The 17,517-nt window shown below is 40.6% G+C and overlaps 1 protein-coding gene across 1 annotated transcript in view; it reads right to left on the minus strand.

Annotated features, from left to right (window-relative positions):
- GLI3 (GLI family zinc finger 3) overlaps positions 1–17,517 on the minus strand; it is a 279,986-nt gene that overhangs the window by 105,799 nt on the left and 156,670 nt on the right. Inside the window, exon 4 of the mRNA XM_054726279.1 lies at positions 17,106–17,211. Coding sequence (XP_054582254.1) covers positions 17,106–17,211 — 106 coding nt within the window. The remainder of the gene's footprint in view (positions 1–17,105; positions 17,212–17,517) is intronic.

Consider the following 17,517-nt stretch of genomic DNA (forward strand, 5'->3'; position numbering starts at 1 on the left):
TATCAAATAACTCGGCAAATGACAAAGTCCCATGAACTAAAGGTATTTGGAAAACGCCTGGGAAGTGTGGCATTTGTTTGTCTGGGTGTTATGTTCTTTAATAATGTAGAAACCTATCAGCATAACATCCTTTGGTAAGAACTTTGGGATTTGCATCATAATATCCATCAGGTAAAGAAAGGACACCCTAAATCATATACAAGAAGGGATTCAAATTGCTGATTTAATTAACTAAACAAGCCTGTGCTTGTATCATTTACCTGGAAATCTCAACAATTTAAGGTAAACAGTTATTTTTAAAACCTTGAGAGCCCCACGCCAGGATCTGTTATTTAAATGAGAAATCTCCCAGAAAGAGGCTTCAGATATTGGGTGGAAATAATCCTATATAATAAAAGGGTAGTATGCAAATTGTCCCCTCGACTGTGAGTTCGTCCAGGAGTTCGACCAGGGGGCGGGGCAGGCCAGGGAAGGGAGGGAGGCCCCAGCCTGCAGCCGCTAGGGACCCTACCAGTGCACGAGTTTCGTGTACTGGGCCTCTAGCTAGAAATAGTAAGCTAGGTTCCAACAGTTTAATCCTTGCTTCAGATTGAGTCCTCTTACAGGTGGTATGGAGATTATTTATTTCAAAGACAGGGTGCTTCTGGAATTCTGAGCCAGAGGCAATACAAGGCTTCTATTTCAATATTTTGTAAATGTTACTTCAAGAACCAACTAGATAGAACAAATTCTTTATTGTTCTGATGGGGACTTTTTCACTATCCTCATAATCCTTATAATCCTCATAATAATAATTATTATTATTATTACTAGTTCTATCGACTAGACTGCTTTTCTGGGTTGTCTCTTGTGATCCTTGGCAAGAAACATCTGGCTCATATTTTCCCTCATTCTTTAAATCAAATTTTTAAAAAGTGATAATAATGATGTCCATCAAGGAACTCTTATTAATTATCTAAATAGCTCTCCTCTAGAATAAAATCACCAAGGTTTGCTAGGGGCCCATTCCTAGTAAAGGTGAAAATAGTGGCCCTTTCTAAGTAGCAGTCTCTTTAGATTCAAGTGGAACTAGACCTTATAGGTCTCCCCTACATTTTAACGAAGACTCTCTATCCGAGACGCACTTGCCAATATTCCAGAACTTAAACCCCTTTGAGGGTGTCAAACTTTTCAAAAACAAATTAAATATGGAAAAGGAGTATATCTAATGCACTGAGGAAAAAGTTGTCAACATTATTCAATAGAAGAGAAGCATTAACTTCCAAGAAATGAGATCATTTTCTTACAGTTCTTGTTATCATGGCTTCAGAGAACTTTGCCCTGAGCCCAGAGAAGAGCACCTCGGAAGACGGACGGAGTCTGGCCACTTGGAAAGAGGCCACAAAGTCTCCTACTGCACCCCTCCTTCATGAGAAAGCGAGTCTTCTGATCCCCACTAAGGACAGATTTCACAGACAGGAAACGTCTAAATGACGGACCAGGGAACCACTTGCTCGTATTACCATTGGAGAGCCTGGGCATGAGACCACAGACTTACTGGAAGCACTTTTTTGGGCTTCACATTTCTCATCTGTAAAATGTAAGGATTTGGACAAGATGATCTCCTTTTCACCAACTAGGTTTAAAGCCCGTTTAGGCCTAAAATCCAATGTTTTCTACGACTCAAACCATTTGGCTCTCTTTCCCACTGGTTCATTTTGACAATTAATGTTATAAATTCTGTTCCTTGAATAAAGTTTGCTTAAAATTTAGTGACACCTTACTTGAGTATCTACAACTGAGATCTCTTTTCCCCTCTTTCTTAAATGGCATTGCCATCGTTATAGCGACTGATGATCCCCCGGGCCATCTGAACTCCAACTTTGATATTACTCCCAGAAGAAAGGAAAGTGTCTGGCTTTATGCTGATTAGATTTGGATGGCAATTGTTTAGAAGAAAGTGGGGCTATGTAGCCATGCAGAAGGCTCAGTACTAAGCTACAGCTTAAGCACTAAAGAAGCTTTGACCAGTGAGTTCAGAGCTATTAGACGTTTTTATATTAACAACACTTCTCCCATCCAGGTTTGTGCATTTTATCTTCATTCTTTCAAATCCCGAAATTGCTTGGATAAGAGAGAGGGTTTATATATTATATACACACACAGACACGCACACACATGCACGTACACACACACACACACACACACACACTTCCAAGAGCAGCCTGAACTTTTAGGGGAAATTGAAGAGGCTTTGTGTCAAGTACAGCTAAATCCAGCCTTTCCATATCAAACCTCTGCTAGAAAATTACTGTGCAGATGATAAGGCGGAAAGATATAATAAAAAGTGACTCTACTCAATTTACACTGCAATATTGGTATGACTGAATATTTTTCATTCAGGTGCCTGATAAAATCGCTAAACTGTATTGCAGATAAATAAAGGAGGCTTCTGTCAAGAATAAACACCATTAATCATGAAGTCTTACCCTCTGAGAGCCTGTGCTATGCATCTGCACAAATACACCAACCGAGCCAGCACACAACACATGCTTCCCTTCTTTATACTGTTCCAGACTGAAGTTGTCCTCCTTTTCTATTTCTTTATGATTTAGGCAAAAACAGCATTTTTGAAAACATTCGTAATACCTTTTAACTTTACAGTCCTGCAACTAGGTCCATTACTATAATATTTAGAAAAAAATTGGGTTGGCTCTTGGGAGAAAAACTTGACAGTGAAACTTTTTTTTTTTTTTTTTTGCTGATTACACACCTACACCTACACAATCCATATGCTATATACTGTATTTCATCAAAGCTAAGATGCTACTGACCTAAAAAAAAAAATGCACCATTATTTTAGATACCACTAAGAATGACAATACTTCCTTATCGCTTTCAATTTTTACTTGATACTCATTTTTAAAACTCTCTCAGACTTATTCAGACATAGGTTATATCATATTATCAACAAAGTACTTGCACACAAAGGGAAATATCAGCAAAATAATTTTATTGAGAGATACCTGAAACTTCCCCATAGCTGCCACTTCACCAACAGTAATCATAAAACACTACAGATGGTGAGATACATTCCAATTTCAGAGATGTTAAAAGGTGAAAAGAGATACACAACTTAAAACAGATAACTTAAATATGGTAATATAATAAATACATATTAGGTAATTCGGCCATTTATCAAATACCTATGATATGACAGATTGTGCTAAGTGCTATCTATATGCTCATTCTTTGAATTCATGATATAAAATGGGATTGAATAATGAAATAGGCTTGGACAGAGTAAGTCATCTGATAGGAAATGCCTAAGCTGGATTCAAACTCAGCCTGTAATTTTAAACACAAAGGAAAATTATCTTGAACCAAATACAAAAATCTGCATTTGCTTAAATATTGTATTTTAGCATTATTTGATGCTGTTAGTAGAACAGATGATCTGGTTTTCCAGTTATCCTTCCACTCCAGTGAGAACCTATGTGAGCAACAGTGAAATGGCACGGATAGTGCCCGGCAGCTCCATGCACCGGTGGCTAAGGAGGGATGTGCAAAGCCTGACTTGGGAAGTCTGAGGAAGAATGAGGGAGGGATGCACATCTTCATATATGGAAAGAGGGGACAGAAGGGAAAATGGCACATGGGCATGCATGTAGTAGGGCCACAGTGTTTCACGGACTCCTCTTCTAAGTATCCATACACAGGAGAAAAATACAAAAAGCAAACCTAAACTTTCCCATACCCTTGCAATGTTACAAAATCTTAAAGTCATATCATTCTATCTGACTACTTCATTTCAAGGATGAAAACAAGCAGGTCCAGAGAGGCCAGGGAAAGCGTTAGATCCAGTTAATTTGTGGCAGAGCTGAGAATGGAACTGTCTGAGGCCCACATCTGTGACAAAAACAGCTTAGGTAGGAAGTGGCTTTAAGAGGCTCATCAGAAACAATGTGCCAATAGACTTATGTTTGAATTTTCTGGAATGACACGTTGAAACCCGGGGGAAAAAGCATTAACATTGGCTAACGTAACTACTATCTTGAGTGGGAAGGGGGTATGTTCAGGGGTGATTATTCAGCAAAGCTGCAATCCAGTCCTACTCCAGAGGATGGTCCACTGTGTTCACAGGAAGTATCCCGGCAGCTGTGCTTCAGCTCCCTGGGCCATCTTGTTCAGAGCCCACTCCAAGAAGGAAGTGCCTCTTCTGGCCAAAGGAGGCTTAACTCCCATCTTCCAGGCAAATCCTCCTTGTGTGAGGAAGCACTTTGACTCCACAGAGGGAATGCATTTATTTGCCCAAGGGAACACTAGCCAGGAGGCCCTCACAGGAAGTCTGTGGCCCCAGGCTCACAACAATCGGATGCCAAGAGGCCAGTTCAAAATAGGTCCAGCAAGAAAACAGGAGGATCTCAAGAAACCATCATCACTGCTTGGGCCTTATCACTTCTTTTAGGAAAAGTTTCTATGTAGAAAAAGGTATTTCATCAGCACATAAATTTCACCACTGATTTCGTGTTCAATCATTTCTAACAAAATCTTTGGTCCTCTTTTGGGAAGTTCCATGTCAAAACTACTTCCAGGCACACTATCAATAGATGCAGGCATCCAGTGAGCACAGTACACCCCACCTACTGGTCCTCATGTATTAAAAAATGGGTACAAACGGGTGAACAGATCCCTTACAGAATTTTGCCCTTAGAACAACTACATTTTGTCTAGTGGCCTCACATGTTTTACCAATACCTGTAATGAAGGTGTAATTTATCAAAGAACCAAATATTTCATCTTTATTTAATAGGTTTCCGAGTTTAATTGTTCATCTCTGTCTCAGTCATAAACAGTACTATAGATAAAAACATATTTACAAGAAAATGGGATGGCTATGATTAAGATATCTGAATACTTTTCATTATTGCTGTTGATGATTTCTACACAGATGGGAATGCATTTTGTGCAAATTATTATGAAATTCCTTCTGAATGTAAATTCAACTTACATGGAGCTAATGGTCTCCTGCCCCACCCTGCACAGGTGGTTATGTCAGTGAAGTGGGCATAGGTATAATAACCTGACCTCCCCTCCTTCACTAGCCTTCCTCACGTCGAAAGGAAACCAAATGACTGGCAGTGTCCTTCAGTGATTTTAAAGGTAGTGATGATTCAACAGCAGCTAAGTTATTCACCTGGAATGAAGCACTGCCCTCTCACTAATGAGGTTACAAACGATCTTTAGGTCTCCATGTTAGGGAAACTTAGCAAGCACATGGCTTGGCAGAGACCCACAGCAGGTTGAATCTGGGGACTAATCAGACAGGCCGGAATCAGATGGACTGCAAGAACCTGGAGACCTTGCCTCCGAGGAATGTAATTCATGCAGAAAAGTGTTGTCAGAGGAAGGCCAGGGAACCTCATGGGAAGAAAGCAAAATAAACAGTTCAACAAAGAAAACAAAGTAGGACCAATAGCCTTTTTGAAAATTGAGTACAGGGAGACTTCACGGGGCCTCAGACAAAGGCCTCATCAAGGACAGCCTTGCAAAGCCAAACGACCTGAAAGGATGTTTCTCTCCATGCAGTGGGGGGAGGGAGGCCGCCTTCTGCTTTTCATTCCTCCCAATTCAACTTCCACACACCTCCCTCCTCCCAACAAACAGAGAAACAACAAACAATAACCGAAATAACTAAAAAGTGCTCTGTCTGCCCAGGTGAAGAGGTGGGGAAAGGTGGAGAAGTTAACCCAATTAAATAAGGGATAATGTATCTGCTCAGCGTTCTTCAGACCAGTTGCAAGTACAAGAAACAAATACTCAAGTCAGATGCACACAGCCTGCCATCCACCTAAGACTTGTGGAATGCTCAATCACTTACACTCTGCAAATTCTCTCTCATAACTATCATGTGACATTCTCAACCAGGAGGGAAGCCCTTCCGTAGAGCTTAATGCAAGAGGTGGTACATCTGCTTTCAACCCTCACATCACAAATGCCCGATTCCCAGTGGAATACTGACTTGGACTCCTCTCAATCCAGTATCTACATTTATCCCGCAGTCCTGAAATCCAAAATCTGAGGTCACCATATTTTGAGCATTCAAACAAGATTACAATGCCTTATGCTGACCTGCTTTTCCCCTCACTTCAGTTAAGAAAGAAGATCATGCAAACTTTTACTAACCCATCCAAGGGCAGGCTGAGATTACCACAAGGAACATGGACAGAAGTGAGTGGTGTATGTGCATACATTTTAATGTTATATCTATATATATAAAAGGCTACGTGACCGACTGTCCATCCGCCCAACCATCTGACCCATCAACCAGCCAGTACATATGATGCACACTGCAATTTAAAAATAAACATTGACTTGCACATGCATGATACATATAAAGCTCTCGCTGGCGCTAATTGCACATGTGTGTCTCGATCTGTCATTGTCGATTGTGAATTTGGTTGACATTTCTATTATAGAGAAAGGGCGAATAGCGATATTAAAATATTTCTTCTAATTAATTTCCTTTCAATGTGCACGAATCCGTGCACCGGGCCACTAGTATTAACAATAATGAAGACATCAAAAACTTAATTTAAAGTAAAAACCCCAACATGTTAGGTAATACAAACATTAATATAATCCTATCTAATAAAAGAGTAATATGCAAATTGACTGTCATTCCAACACACAAGATGGCTGCCCCCATGTGGACACAAGATGGCTGCCACAAGATGGCCAGCAGGGGAGGGCATTTGGGAGGGACCAGGCCTGCAAGGAAGGGTAGTTGTGGCAATCAGGCCAGCAGGGGAGGGCAGTTGGGAGGGACCAGGCGGGCAGAGGAGGGCAGTTGTGGGTGACCTGGCCTGCAGGGAAGGGCAGTTGCAGGGGGGGGGGGGGAGGGGACCCAGGCCTGCAGGGGAAGGCAGTTAGAGGCAATCAGGCTGGCAGAGGAGCAGGTAGGCTTCAATCAGGCTGGCAGTGGAGTGGTTAGGAGGTGATCAGGCTGGCAGGCAGAAGCGGTTAGGGGCAATCAGGAAGGCAGGCAGGCAAGCAGTTCAGAGCCAGCAGTCCTGGATTGTGAGAGGGATGTCCAACTGCCCTCGAGGGGTCCCAGATTGGAGAGGGTGCAGGCTGGGCTGAGGGACACACCCCCTGTGCACGAATTTCATGCACCGGGCCTCTAGTTCAATATAATTCTAATATTAATCTGTTGTATCCCAGGCCACTACAATATGAAAAACCTTTTAAAATCAGAGTCCCCTTTACAGGTCTGATTGCCTTTGCTAATGATTTACAATTTTGAATTTGTTTCTGAAAACTTTCACTGGTGTGGGTAGTTTAAGTTGAAAGCAATGCAGACTGGGAATATAGGGATTCTGTTCTGTAGAGGAGCCAGAGATTGCTTTGAATAGAGGCAAGAAGCATTTTAGTAAACTAGGAATGCTTTCTTGGGATTCTGTTTTTAAAATGTAAATCATATCCAAGCAACAGGGTGTGGTGATTTGTTTTGCAAATGAGGCAGATCTTTAAACTGCCAGTGCCTCTCTCTCCCCCACTACCCCGTATAAAAGAGACACTGTTCACTTCAGATGAACGAGGCAATATTTGGATATTATCTGAATGTACTTATAACAGTATTGGTGTTCTCCAGTTAGGGGCTAACTCAGCGATTTTCAATCTTTCTCATTTTATGACACATAAATTGATTACTAAAATTCTGTGGCACAACAATGAGTATGTTCTATTTTTTGCTGATCTGACAAAAAATAGGTCTAATTTTGATTCATTCACACCAGACTACTATTGTGTTGGCTATTGTCTTTTTTTTTATAAAGATTGGGTAAATTTTTTTAAAATTAATTTCAGGAAGAGGGAAATAGGGACAGAAATATCAATGCTGAGAGAGAATCATTCACTGGCTACCTCCACATGTCCCCTACTGGGGATCCAGCCTGCAACCTGGGCATGTGCTCTGACCAGGAATCAAACCAGGACCTCTTGGCTCATGGGTCAATGCTCAACCACTGAGCTATACCGGCCAAGCTGTTGTCATTTTTTTTTTTTTTTTAAATCTAAGGTAAGTCAGTGCCCCTGACTAAATAGTCAGATATTGCATATTTCTTGTGGCATATGAGTTGAAAGTCATTAGCCTAACTCATTCCCAGGTGGTAGCATACATACTCTAAACCCAGTGATCTCTTAATGCTCTGAATTAAGATAACTGACCTTAGGCAGAGTTATTACGTGGGGGTGACTGGGGCCTGAGGAGGATTATGCTCTCTGGGAGCAGTTTGCAGGTATGACTAGCACTGAAGGACTCTCACTGGCAAACCTTTAAAAGATCGCAACTGTACACAGAACTCATTCTGGGATTAATTTAGGTCTTTGGACAGAGTCTAAGCTTCCTATTGCATATAGTGGTCCCAACTGAGCACTTTTTAATGGATCTATAATCTCTCTGTAGCTGTATGAGAAGGTTTTAAATATCTATAACTTATAAACATGTGAGATGAGGCATGACTCACAGTATTAGGTGATTGGCTTTTAGAAAAATCATACAGCTTTAGGTTACAGACCTATATTTATTTTGCTCATTACTGGAAATGCTCTTTCATGCCTTAAGGCAGTTCCTGACCTCCCCTTCTTACTTTTCTCTGTATTCTTTTCTACCTACTTTGTGAGTACACAGTGTGTGTGTGTGTGTGTGTGTGTGTGTGTGTGTGTGTGTGTGTGTGTGTGTGTGGTGTAAAGAGAAAGAAGAGAGGCAGAGGTACAGTGAGAGGCAGAGGTACAATATACAGATACAGCATTATACATGATGTTTTTGAGCATCAGAGTTATAAGAAAATTGATGCAATGCCACCAATTCAGATAGGAATTACAGGAGATAAACATAGGACCCATAAGCCATTTAACTTGTTAAATTTTATCCACCCGCAATATACTGATGCCCATTATTGTTCTGGTATTTCTTTTGCAAAGATCACAACAAAACTAAAAATGGTCAAGATTTCTTTCCAAATATCCTTTCAATACAGTTATCGAGAAATATTCTGCAAAAACATCCCTACCTTAGGACTGAGAGGGTGGCTTTCAGAACCGACCTTCCTCCTGCTATTCCCTTTTATTGTACTTAAGTCTCTGGATCACCAGAGATGCAAAACTCTAGCTAATATGTTACTTAGGATTCAAAAAGTAAGCAGGCAGTTTCCTAGAAACAAATCTGCTGGGATTTTATTTTTTGATGTATGAATTTCACTGTGGGCAGGGGTGGGGATGCAACAACAAACAGGAATGAATGACAGGCAGGCCTGAGTCCCTGGCCTTTGTTCCCCTGGGGAAAGGTCTGAAATGAACTCGGCATGCTGTGCGGCTATAGGAAATGGCATGTCTTTGTTTAGGTGGAAAAAGCGGGCTCTGTTACCTAAGTGAAGGAGAGCTGGCCACATAAGATGAGCTGCAGGCAGCTTCGCTTGGGTGGCAGTCATCACATAAACCAACCTGAAAGTATCTCCCCGTTGGGGCAAATTCTGTTAAAGTTCAATTTTTTTCAAACACATATTTTGAAAAATAAATAAAAATGATGGCAGTAAACTCCTGCTTTCTCTGAAGCCAGGCTTACCATGAGTGGAAGCATTGTACTCAAAGAAAAAAGTCTGCTACAGGCCAGTACCCCCCAGGCACCCGCAACAGGTTTGACAGCAGGCTCTATAGAGCCCACGGCTTCCGGCTCAGTGCCCCTGAATACCTTCAGTCACTATCTGCTCCCGGCCCGACTCTGAGCGCTGCACAAAGAACACTGAAATTTTAGCCAAGAAACTGGCGCTCAGACTCCGAGTGTGCACTGTAATTAGGGCCTTCTTTATCTGCAACCGGTGACCAAATTCATTATTTCAGTCATTAGAAATATTGCAAAATAGAAATAAGCATTATGTCCTTTGAGTCTGATTTATTGCATGTTTCTTATGGCAAAATAAAGTGTGTATAGCTTGATCCGGATCAATGTGGCCAGCTCATTACAATGTTTGAAGTTTAGAAATTGTAACTCACCCACATTTGCATACTTGCACGGCAAACTAGGGATGTAAATCATCTAAGGTGGTTCTTAAAAAGTAAGCAGGACTTACACTTTTTTCAGTTTATCACGAGAAGTAATAACCAAAATAAGACATTAACCAAGTTCTTTTTTCGAGCTGATATAATATGCAATGAAAATGCTGGGAAATAATAGTAAAAGAGCTTAAAAGTAGAAAGTATAATAAAAATAAAAAGGCAATTGCTTATCAGAAAGAAAAATAAAGCAGAGTAAAGGCAATAAAGAGCAGGCTGGAAAGGGGGTGTTACCTTAGATTAGGGGATGGCAAACATTTTAGGCGTTGGGGGCCATATTCTCTGTGTGTCAGCTACTCTGCCCTTGATTGCTAAGGCTGCCGTGGACAGTAGTGAACAAGTGGCAATCACTGTGTTCCAATAAAACGTCACTAACAAAAACAGGCCATGGGGGGGGATTGGGTGCATAGGCCATGGTTTGCCAACCCGTGTTCGTTAGATGGTTCTTCATAGAAGACCTCTCAGGTAAGGAGACCTGTGTGTAGGGAAATGTATTAAGTGAGGAAGCAAGCCATGGGTATCTGAGGGAAGAAGGTTCCAGGCAGCTGCATGCTGTGATCTAGTCCAACACGGCTTGCAATCTACTGAGTAAACGGCTATAATCACCGATCTGTATTTACCCATGTTTTAACATGGTTGTCTCAAATGTGATTAAATATTGCTCAATAGTCTAACAAGTCGACGAATCACAAGTTATCAAACCATTCCCTGTAACAACTGGTTACGTAAATTGTCCAGGTATTTGGTGTCACAAATTCTACAGCAGCAAACATGGTTGTATGTCGGATTGCTTGGCTACAGAAAGGCTTATTCGTTCAAAAGGCTTTTTACAGCTCTTCTCCACACTGCCATACCCATACACACCTTAGACATTTGCAGAAGATAATGACAGCCACCAACACAGAAAACTTCCTCTAGTGTGTTGTTAGGATCCTTTGTGCTCACCCAGGAAGTAGGAACCAGAGCAGCAAAGTCTGCAATGCTCATTTTCACGAGCAGAACTTGAAAGTCAAAAGCAAGAAGTATAGCACCTGATGTCTGGGTTAAAATAATGCACGATCTACTCCTAAGCTATGGAACCTCTCTGTATCAGGATCTCCATTTCTTTAAAATGAGGTTAGTAATAACAACTCCATCACAGGGTTGCTGAAACTACTACATAATTATGTGAAGTCTCTAAAACTGTGCCTAGACCATGGTTAAGTACTCAAAAACATCACATTACAGTTATGGTCATTATTCTTTTTTTTTTTTTTTTTTGGGTGAATTGTCTGTTCATTTTTATTTCCCCTTATCTTTGAAATTTTGTTATTCTTCTTAAGTTGTCCATTCGAGATTGCTATTTTCATCTATTTTATTTCCATGTGAAGGGCATGGAGAGCAGCAATAGATGTACATTAAATAGTATCCTACTTTACACCCAGTAACTGATTTAATATTTGCCAGTGGATTGTATCTGACCTTTAATATTATTTTAAGTAGTAATCAAGCTTTTGATTTTGAGTATTAAGTCTGCTAGCTTTGTTGGCATGAGAGGACACATTCTAACAAAAGTAAGCAACAAATAAGATGATGACGGTCCTCTTGCAGCCTAAGAAACAATAGCCCATTATCATCACTGAAAATAATATTTATTTAGGAACTACTATGTGTAAGACATGGACTTGGCCTAGTAAATGCAAAGAAATACAGTCTTGTCATTGCCCTCAAGAGATATAATTATAATCTAGTTCATTTTTTTTTTGAGGAAGGGGGAGGGGGAGATGGGTTTACACAGTGTTCGGTTACAGTATTCGATGTAATCTGATATATCATTACACTATACCAGCCTTACACTATACCAGCCTTAATAATGTTTATGGCAGAGCACAAACACTGGAGGGGGGGAAAGAAATTTCCTTTGTTAATTTTAAGTTGCACTATTAAAATATGTCAAACTCGTTATGCCCCCAAATACACATAGAAGGTTCTGCTCACCTCTGCATGTTACTGGAGGCTTTCCTGGGAATGGAAAGAATGAAATCACTATTATGCATTATGGGACCATCACAAAGTTTTAAGAAAGGGCCTAGATTGAAGGCTATTTTTTAATATATATTATATGAGCTCCCAAAATCACAGTACCTCGTACATGCAAGATGCTGAATTCAGGGAGGGAGGGAAAAGAGAGGGTGAGAACCGAGTAGTAGCCCTGGCTATCTACTTACCCTTTCTCTCTCTGAGCTTTTACCATAATGATACATCTTTTCTTAGAGCTTTTTCTCTCTGGAAAAAAAAAATGTATTTATTCATGCTCCAAAATTGCCACTCATCTCCCTGCTCTCATTTCTGAAAGGCAGCCATAATCATGGGGGAGAAGCCTTACCAGTTCCAGTGCGCTCTATTTCACTGCTAATATTAATGACCTACCGTGTACTGAGCCCTCTCCCCAGGCGCCAGGATGTGAACCGCTTTTAGTAGGGAGAACAGCTCTTACTTCGGTGGAATAATGTCAGTGAGTCAGGCAGCCTTGGAAAGAGCCACATTGACTCAACTAAGAGAAAAAGGAGCCGCCAAGTAGAACAGAATATGAGGGCTCATTCCTCCGAGAGAGAAACGACGAGGCTGCTTTTCTACAATGAATTAGGAGAGTGGATGGTGACAGGCGACAGCCGCCTGTGGGTGCTGGCTTTGGATGCAACTTGGGGTGCGGTGCTCTTCACATCCACAGCCTGAGACGAGGGCAGCCCTCAGCTCAACTGGTGAGGTCTGTGGGGCTGGAATGTCTGTAATGGATCAATAACTTAGGAATCTGCTTTGGAAAATGAATTGCAGCGCTCAGATAAAGAAAATGGACAGCTGAAATTCAATTCATATTGGTCCATAAATACGAAAAGTTTAAGTCAAAAAGTTGTAGATAAAATATTTTCCCCCCCAAGAAAAAAATCCCAAATGAATGTCGAATTTAAAACTTTATTTTGGTGTTTCTACAAATGCATTAAAAGAAGCACGCTTACATGAGTACTAACACTATGTTTTAAAAAACACACACTCAAAATGCAAAAGAAAGAACACTTTCTTTATTAGTGTGAAAGCAGTCATTTGAAAATAAATCTGTATTCTGGGGGAGGGGATATAATATTCCAACTGCCTAAATTTCCAAATAATTTTTTAAAACAAATAGTAATTTCTAGCCTACAGCATCATCCATTCCCATAAAATACAATACTGCCTCCTGGAATTCTGCAAGGAAAAGCCCTGGTATAAACAAAACAAAGTATGGTATACAGAGCAGGCAAAGAAGTAAATATTCACATAAAGTGACTGCTTTGACTATGTGAATTTGATTCGTTTTCTGTCTATGCTCCAAATAATCTCAGTAATATAATAAAATGTATTCACTAAGATTTTTTCTAAAACACTGGTATTTTTTTCTATGTGGCTTAATAAAGCATCAAATCTGTGGTCAAAAGCAAGTAATTTGAGAGAGCATAAGTCCTGGTGAATTCAGTGGAGAATTTTCAAAAAAAAAAAAAAAGAGAAAGTTCTTCATATTCAGTGTATCCTAATTTTCAAACCACTTGAATTAAATAAACATAATGCAGGAATTGTACATTTTATGTGACAATCTTTATGTGACAACTCAGGGAAAGATAATATTCCATGTCCTACTTATAAATTCTTAGTCTAAATTCATGATTTTAGTTGAGAAAGGAAATACCAATAAATTCTAATATTATTGTCAGTACTGTATTTGAAAAAAAAAAATTAAGACTCTATACGCTTATCTACACTGCCTCACCATAAATGGTGAAATAACACTGAGAGTAAGTAGAGTAATCTAAAGACATTCCATTTAACACACTGGGTTCTTTAATACAAACTGACATATTTCTGCACATATTTATAAGGCTTGATGGCCATTATTAGGCTGTAACTGCAGTTGTTCTAACACCTAATAAGCCATGGTTGAAAAAACAAAGGCAGGTTAATTTGTGATTTCCTCGACTCATTCAGAGGCAAATTAAGTGTCAAACAGCTAATACAGAACATATTTCACTTTATGAGATTTTAATTTAATTCTGCACAGTATCGCTGATGCCTTAATATAGGGTGGTTTATCTAAAAATAAGAGCAATTTATAAACCTCTTTCAATAGAATCTTTAATGATAATATATGATAGCATAATTATTGCAGGGCCTGCCATCCCTCCTAACAGAGGTCTGCAAGCATTTCCATCAGCAACACAAACCCTGTCTTCAAGACTTATAATTGACATTTTAAAGTTGGCACCAGAAGAACAATTCTGTGTACAAAATAATAAGAATACTCGCAAATTTTGTCTTCTTATAATTACAAATATTTATTCTAACAGCTTATAGTAAGCTCACCTGGTCTCGTTTTCTATAATACTAGAGGCCCGGTGCACGACATTAGTGCACTTGAGGTGGGGGAGGGTCCCTCAGCCCGGCCTGCGCCCTTTTGCAGTTTGGGAGCCCTCGGGGGATGTCCGACTGACAGCTTAGGCCCGTTCCCCATGGGCGGCACTCCCCCTGAGGGAGTGCACTGACCACCAGGGGGCAGGCGCTCAATGCAGGAGCTGCCCCCTAGTGGTCAGTGCACATCATAGCAACCAATCGTTCCGCTGTTCGGTCGATTTGCATATTACCCTTTTATTATATAGGATAATTCTATAGCACGCATTTTGAACTTCAAGAATCGGATTCAAGATCTGCGACTGCTCATCCGCTGTTCCCCTGAATGGACAGCGTGGGTGTCTCCTGAGCACCTTTTACAAAGTACCTGGCGGAGCCCACAAAACTAACAGGGACAGTGACCACTACACAATAACTGACCAGGCAAGAGGCTCCGCGCTACAAGAAAGGCACACATGAGGTGCTGTGAGGAACAGCCAGCAAAGGGTGGGGAGTTTAAGCAGGGCCCTTGCCATGCAGAGCCAGAAGGCCACTGAGGGCCAAGCAGAGACAAGGTCGTATAAGAGAGGCACAGAGGTGTGGTTGGCACTAGCGTCCCAGAGCCTACTTCGTAAACTCAGTGTCTCCACCCAGGACCCTGCCAGGAGGCCAGAGACCCAGGCTCCCCCGACGTGTTTCGCTCCCAGTGCGGACATTTCCTCTCAGAACCTTCCAGGACTTCTCCTTTGAGGCTCAGTATTATTTGTCTGCCTTACGTTATGAACCTTTGGAGGACAATTTAGTCAACTGCTGCTAAAGTATCCTAAAGCTTGGCTGGAAAAGAAGGAAGTACTAACATCTGTAAAAATCCCAGTTCACCAGTCATATCTGAAATGCAACCCCGTCCCCCAGGATTTTCCAAACTCAACCTAAGTTACCGTGTGGTGTTTTTATCACTAGCGAGCTAACACTGTAGGCATAGCAATCAGGGCCCAGGGCACAGAGTGTGGACTATCTGAGGGCTTGCTATTGTTATATTCTGCCAAAGAACCCATACCTGGGATTTTATTGATAAATTCATATTTGAATTTAATTACAAGGCAAGACATAATGAACCCAGAGGAACCAGTTCATTCAATCACATAGACTCGTGTTTTGAAATTTTTCTATAACATGATTTTGAAAGAGTGAAAAAAACTCCGAAATTCCACAGAAAATCTGATTTAAATTACTACATCACTGCAGAGACTGTAGAGTCTGGGAGAATCAGCCATGCAAAGCCTCTGTGTAACGGGTGAATTACACTGCAGGTTTAAGCCTGAATTTGGAATTTCCTTCCCTTTGTAAGGGCATTTTAAATTGGCTGCTTGGTTTTATTTGAGTGTATATCTAGCAAGCTTCAGAACCCTGGAAACGCTTATGTTCCAGTGAAAAGTGAGAAAAAAGTCACAAGTTTCTGTGTTTTCTCTCTATAAATACTCACTTCTCCTATAATGCTTATAGAAGTCTGCAACACAGATTTATTACTTACCTCCAGGCAAATCTGCTCTGAAATTACAATTTAGCAATGGAGGACGGATCCAAAAAGCAGTTGGTAAAATATTATATGTGTACTTGGGCACATAGTTAGGGTTGTTAATATCAATTAATTCTGTTCACAGAGGAGGACTTGTTTTAAAACAACCTCATTTTTCTTTGGCATATATGTAATTACACAGCTGTAACTAATAGCCAGGGAGATGCAATCTACCATCTAAATAACCAGCATTATTCTTCAAAGTATTATTTGTGCTTTTCTAACTTTACTGTCTCAGAATGAAGGGTGATTACATATAACTAAATGTGTGTGTATGTCTGCGTGTATGTATCCATTTCTAAAGGGCAGCCCTTCCCAGAACATGGTTCTAGTTATCTGGACAGTACTAAAAACACATACATACACAAATACATACAACACACACACATACACACGTACATTTTAGTTTGTAAGTCTACTATTTCTTTTCTCCCAAACTGAGTCAGATAATATTTATTTCCACAAGATTTTCTTCTTCCTTTTCTAATGTATGTTATCACCACCATTCTTTCCTTTTATCTTTGTGTAAACCATGTGCTCAATCACATTTGCCATTTTGTTTGGGTGACATTCCCATCAATCAAGTGACTATTGGTGTACACACCACAGGGGCTATGAAATTTACCATAGAAATTTCATTACGATTCATGTGATCCCTGGGACAAGACTTTCACATAACAGAAAGTTTAGCATGAAAAACTTCAAAGGCATTCTCAACCAAATACATATTCTGTGTGGTATCCTCCATTAGTCCTCTACGTTTTAATTTAGTATTTACAGCCCACAGAACACACATCACCAAACTAGATAGGAATTACTTGCCCGCTACCTAGTATGTAGTACGACGGGCATTTTTCAGGACGCATTGGGATTTGTCTCAGTGGGTCCAGGAATAGATAGGCTTGCTATATTTCAAAAGTAAACCCTATACGTCTATCACATCTTTCACGCCCAATAGTCATGCTGAAAAACGAAAGGTCCAGAGAGAGTAGAAGCTGGTATTTTGTTCTGTTTCATTACTGGGTACGGTTTTAATACTTACACATGCAGTGGAGGAATCGGAGACGGATCATAATGGTAACGCCCCTCATGATGTCTGGCATCGATTGGCACAGGAGGGTGGAATGCAGGAAACAGGTGAGGAGGGTCTGAAAAAGAAAGTCCGACCTATATGAAAAGAACACTTTGGAACAGAATTCCAACCCATGAAGCAATGTTGCTGTGCTGTCTTCACGATGTATGCTGAGCCTCCTTTAAGACTTTGTGGGAGAACTCTTTAGAGTGCATTATGAGGCTCCATAATGCAGAAGTATGACCAAGTCACTACCACCTGCAGCTGAGAGAGCAGAGCCTATGAATGAACCAAAGCCTACAGGGGAAAGCAGGAAGGAAAAGCAGCCGAGCCTACCCTGGAGGAAGGCTGGCCAGAACGGAAAGACTGGGCCACTGAATCA

This window comes from Eptesicus fuscus, chromosome 14 (genome assembly GCF_027574615.1).
Source record: "Eptesicus fuscus isolate TK198812 chromosome 14, DD_ASM_mEF_20220401, whole genome shotgun sequence".
NCBI classification, from domain to species: domain Eukaryota; kingdom Metazoa; phylum Chordata; class Mammalia; order Chiroptera; family Vespertilionidae; genus Eptesicus; species Eptesicus fuscus.